The sequence below is a fragment of the Neophocaena asiaeorientalis genome, unplaced genomic scaffold, assembly GCF_003031525.2.
Source record: "Neophocaena asiaeorientalis asiaeorientalis breed wild unplaced genomic scaffold, Neophocaena_asiaeorientalis_V1.1 scaffold76, whole genome shotgun sequence".
NCBI lineage: Eukaryota > Metazoa > Chordata > Mammalia > Artiodactyla > Phocoenidae > Neophocaena > Neophocaena asiaeorientalis.
In genome coordinates, this window is record NW_020173668.1 from 1,789,473 (window position 1) to 1,794,925 (window position 5,453).

At 63.7% G+C, this 5,453-nt stretch overlaps 1 protein-coding gene across 2 annotated transcripts in view; it reads right to left on the reverse strand.

Annotated features, from left to right (window-relative positions):
- Positions 1–4,602, reverse strand: part of EFNA3 (ephrin A3) — an 8,607-nt gene extending 4,005 nt beyond the window's left edge. For both annotated transcript variants that reach the window (XM_024748259.1, XM_024748258.1), the window contains exon 1: positions 4,475–4,602. In XM_024748259.1, the coding sequence (XP_024604027.1) occupies positions 4,475–4,602 (128 nt within the window). The remainder of the gene's footprint in view (positions 1–4,474) is intronic.
- Between the last annotated feature and the right edge of the window lie 851 nt (positions 4,603–5,453).

The window sequence follows — 5,453 nt, forward strand, 5'->3', positions numbered from 1 at the left end:
ACTCGGTTCCCAGAGGAGTGATGGGTCACTCTGGCCCCTCCTTGGCCCTGGCACTCAGGTGGGCAGGAGTCTCTGCCTGGGGCACTGGGAGCAGGAAAACGGGTTAGACCAGGCCTAGCTCCCAGCCACCACCCCAGGTTTGCCTCTCTATCCCCAAGCCCAAAGTCTACTGTTTTCTCCACAGGCTTTGAGGAGGGGGCCACCAGTGCCAGGCCTGGAGCAGCTGCACAGGCACACTGGGGCCTCTGTCCATTAGCTTCGCCCGGGTTTCCAGCCCTCCTCTGAAGCAGCGCCTCCCTAGGGCACTGCCCAGTTCCTCCACAACACACCCTGCTCTAGCAGAGAGGAAGCCAAAGCCAGAGCTATCCCTACAGGTACCTCAGTTTCCTTAACGCAGAGGGGAGTAGCCTTATACAAAGGTTGCTGGGCGACCACAACTGAAGAGGAGCCACCTCTTTCCCATCCCTGGGCTGAGTGGAACAGCCCCTGAAATGCACCTCCCTCCCCAAGCTGGGCATGTGGGAGAAAGAACTGCTTGTGGAATGACTGTGCCCAGTTGGTAGCTGGTGGACAGGGGGCAAAGGGCTGGGTGCCAGGAATCCCCAGCCACACCCCCTGGGAGACTTGAGGTGTCTGCTTGGCTTGGGCGCTTTAATTGAATCTGTCATCCTCCCAGCCTTGGCACTGAAGAGGGAGGTGCCTCTAGGCCCCGGCTTAGCGCCACAGCTCACCCCCCCTCCAGGGCCGCACCTCTCTAACCTAGAGCCACACCCCACCCCCCCGCCCCACGGGAGAAGAGGATAGGCTGGGATCTGGGGGCTGGGTCATGCCTGCCCCTTCAAACAGTTCTCTATTCTTCCTCACTTCATCCCCTCCTAGCCTCCCATTTCTCCTCCAGAAAGGCGTGTCAACACACCCCACCTGGAGGGGGTGCCCCCTCACCCTGTTTCATTTCTCCCGGCTCTCACCGCCCCCGGTGCCCATTCCCACCCCTCACTTTCACTCCTTCAGTGCCCTACCTGCTCGAGCCTGGTGGGGTGGGCGGCGGGGGAGCGGGGAAGGAGCAAACCTCTCCCCCTGGGGCAATTAGGGGCAGGTAAACAGGGTGTCTAACGGACCAGGGAGTAGGCAAAGGATCCCCAGAGAGCTGAACTTGTTAAATCCCTGCCCCCACCCCAGACGCCAGGATGCAGAGCTAAGCAAGTGGAGGAGGGATAAAGACAGCGGACCCCGGTTCTCCTTCTCTCTAGCGCGCGCCCCCGAGGCTGCGCGCCGCTCACCCTAGCCGACTAGGCCTGACCACGTGTGTGCGGCGTGGGGTCCGCGCACCCGGGCTTGGGTGGGTGACTGGAGAGAACGCTCGCGGGGCGGCGCGTGCACGCTGACACCCCCTCACCCCTCCGGCGCCTCGGGCCTCTGCGCCCCACCGCACTGGGTCTTGCCAGCCCGGGACTGGGCCCTGGGCTTCTCCGGACGGCGTCGGATGGGAGAAAATCAGCGCGCCCCATATCCCCGCCCCTCCTCCCTGCGACAGCGGCAGCGGCGGCGGCGGCGGCGGCGGCGGCGGCGGCGAAGGTTTATTGATCTGCAGCGGCGGAGGAGCGCGAGAAACCCGCCGAAAGCGAGACACATAGAAATGGAGAGAGGGGGAGACGCACACCGAGAGGGGGATGAACAGAAACCGGATTCACTGAGAGGGGAAAGGGAGTGAGACACAGCGAAAGAGAGGGATCCAGAAACCGAGAGAGAGAGGGAAGAGAATGAGACAGGAGAGAGGCTTGGAGAAAGGGAGAGACGTAGAGGCCGCTCCAGAGAGGCCCACAGACAGCAAAGACGGAGACGGAGAGACGCAAAGCAGAATATCAGGGACGGGGAAGGGGTTCAGGGCAGAGACTCGGTGACAGAGAGAAAAGAGAGAGAGAGAAAGACCAACAGGGAGGTAGTATAGCCTCAATAAATATTTGTTCAATAAATATATGAATGAAAGAGAGATAAGCAACAGAAACATTTCAGAGATAAAGAGACAGGTAGGGAGACAGCTAGAGAAAGATGTTCCGTACACTTCTTGAGATAGGGGTGAAGACCAGCACCTTTGCACACTTCTGCAAAGAAATGGAACACGGGCCTGGGCGCATATATTTGGCCATTGGCCAATCCCGACACCCCATTCGATTCCGGGCTCAGGGGACCCCTCGACCTCACACTCTCACGCTTTCCTCCAGTACAGTTCGCCCAATCCCTAGTTTCTGGGCAGGCTGGGAACAGATCTCGCCTATTCCAGAGGACCAAACGGAGGGGCAGAGTGGGAGATAGGAAGCGAGATCACGGTCGCTGTGCAGGGCACTGCCCCCAGGTCTGTCAAAGAGACCAGCGCACAATTTCCACCAGTACACTCCCACGTGACCCCCAGAAGGCGGGGTCGCAGACCCTCTCCACATGATCCCAAGGGGCAGAGACCCTCGGCAAGTGACGAGGGGTGGGAGCCAGGAGCCCAGCTCACGTGACCTGGGGGAGGGGGCGCGGGAGCCTGTGGCTCGGCCCGGCCCCGCCCCCAGCTCCCTGGCCCTCTCCACTCCCGGCCCCGGAGCACGTCGCTCTCACGATTTATGGGGCCGCGGCTGCCGCAGTGAGGGAGCCGGGGAGCCCGGGCACAGCGGCAACAAAGGCGGAGGAAGCGAGGCGGGGGCGGCGGCGGCCTCCCGGCCCGGTGCGCGCCCCCTCCCATCTCTGCCGGTCCAGACCTGTGGGGGAGCGGGGAAGACAGAAAGGAGGCTCTCGGAACCTGGGCTCCCCACCCCCTCCCAAGGCTTTCACCTGCGCCCAGGTGTATGAGGGGAGGGGAACATGATTGACAACATCCCTCTCCCCCCCACCGCCATTCCCGCATCCCCCTGGCTCCGGCTTCTCCTAAGAATATGAGGGTGCCCTGACGGTGATGGGGAACCAGGGGCCCCTCACCTGCGCGCTCTCTGCTTCCCGCCCCCCGCCAGACTCTAGCGGGGCGGGGGGCGGACGTGTGAGTCTGGGGGAGGGAGACGAGCTAGACTGAGCAGGGGAGTCAGCCCCCAGTGCCCCTCGGATTTCTCCGAGTCCCGGTCCGGGGGGGACGGGCCGTATCCCCACCCCCGAGGTTTCCATGGGAAGCGAGAGGGGGGCGTCGCTGGCTCATCCCCACCCCCAGTCTGACACTCCGGGCGCGAGGAGGGAGAGAGGGGGAGGCGCAGAGCCCCAAACAACAAAGAGCGGAGCGGCGAGCGGCACTCCCTCCCCAGGGAGGTTGGGGGTCGCGGCCGCCCGGCCTTCTCAGTCCCCTCCCGTGGGCCTCGCCATTTGCTCCCGAGTCGCCCCCTGGAGTGGGGAGCCAGAAACAGTGCCACCGCCGCCGCCTGGGTAGGTGTGACAGTGACCCCCGTGTCCCCAGGGATTCCCCCCCTCCACACACACACACAGACACACACGGAGGCGGCCGGGGTGATACACACGGCGGCTCGGCGGGGAGGAGAAGACAAGGGCAGCAAGGACTGCGGAGAATGAGGACCTGGCCCCGCAGCCGGCACCCAGCCGCCTCTTCACACACCCCGGGAAACCACACGGCCGCCCTGACACCCGCCCAGACCGCGGCCAGCCACCCTAGCTCAGAAGCGGCCGGCCACGCGGACAGCGACCGCAGCCCCCTCCCCGACCCGTCGCCCGCTCCCACCCCCAGACAATCGCCGACGCAGACACACAAATCACACACTCAGACACACACGCACACTGACAGCCGCGCACGCCCGCTCACTCTTGGAGCCACACGCCGTCCCCAGCCCGGGCGTGTGTGTGCGTGTGTGACACGCCATCTCCTTGCCTCCCTCCCTTTTGCCGGTACCCCACGTTCCCATCCTATCCAAGCAGCACCTCCAGAGCCCCCCAACTTGGCGGCCCAGCCCCAGCTCACCCCAACCGGGCTTATCCATACAACCAGGGCAACCCATTCGCCTTCTTTCTGAGGAGGTGCTTGGTCGGACTCCTTGCCTCAGCTCTGGACTCCACTTTTAAAAGCAGGAGTCATAGAACCCCTTGAAACCCTCACGGCTGAAAACAGGTCATCCCTGGGTCCCCCAAGTGCGGCGGCCTATTCCCAGCACACTGGTACTCCCAAACCCCAGCCCGGCCGAAGGAGAGGAAGATGGGGGGGACTGTCGAGTGGGGGTAAGCTATTCCAGAGGCGGGTGTGGAGAGAAGTCAAGGTAGGGTGGGGTGTCCCCGAGCAGCCTCCTCAGCACGGCCCAACCCCTGGTTACTATACCTTAACAGCCTCTTTCAGACACCCCCCGAGTGTCATAGATGCCTACAGAGTGTTTCCCCCTCTTCCTCGCCTCCTAGTCCCCAGCTATGGTCTCCCAGGACTCCCACCCCAGGTTCCCCCAGGACTTCCCAGGCCTCCCCCTCTCACTGACGCGGGACGCATGGGCTCCCTGGGCCCCCGACTCACTGCTGGTTGGAGCTGTTCCAGTACACCGCATGCCGGTTTCCCAGCGCCCCCCCGGGCCCTTGGGCCAGCAGCGGCAGCAGCGGCACGGGCACAAGCAGCAGCAGCAGCAGCAGCGGAGCCGCCGCCATCCCCGGAGCCGCCGCCGCCGCCGCCCCCCGACTGAGCCCCGCGCTCCCGGCTTCTTGCTTTCCCAGCTCCCTGCTGCCGCCGCCGCCGGCCCCAGAGCCTTAGGCCACGCCCCCAGCCCTTCCCTCCGCCCTCCCGGGCGCGCCCCTGAAGCCCCGCCCCTGGCGCGCTCCCGCCAGGCCCCGCCCCGCTCGGGTCCGGAGCGCGCGCGCTGCGCGTGGGAGGTGAGGACCGTGCTGTCCCCCTCGGGAACAACCGGAGCTCTACTCACCCCTCACTCTTAGGTTTAATTTGCTACCGCCGGCCCTGGGCCTTCAGCTCCCCAATCTGGAGTTCCCAGGAGAAGAATTAGGGAGGCCAAGACAGGGATCTTGATCTCCTGTGAACATTCATTTCTGGGATGGGGCGAAGGAGACTTGAAAAGAAGCTGGGGGTCCAGGACCCCTTAATAAGTAGAACTAGGCCCCCCTCCCTTCTGAACAGTCTGGTCCTTTGCTCCCTTTATGCCCCTCTTCCCATGTGCATGAGGAGTCAAGTGGGTTCTAGAGGGTGGCTGAGAAGCCCTCAGCTGCCACCTAGGACCTGACAGCTGTTGACCTGAAGCCCCCAGCTGAGCAGGCGGCTTATTTTTCTTGGAGGTAGTGTAGAGTAGCTCAGCCCCCAAGAATGTCGATACTGGGTGCTGGAAGGGCCTTCGGCAGTCCAGGGCCCAAGGCAGAGGGGGGACCAAGGAGTCAGCTAGAGCAAAACAGGCTTCCCTAGGACACCTACAAAGGATTCTTGACTCACACTCAACCAGAGCCCCCTCCCAGCGCAGCCAGTGGTGTCCCCAGGCATTCTCACTCCTACTCTT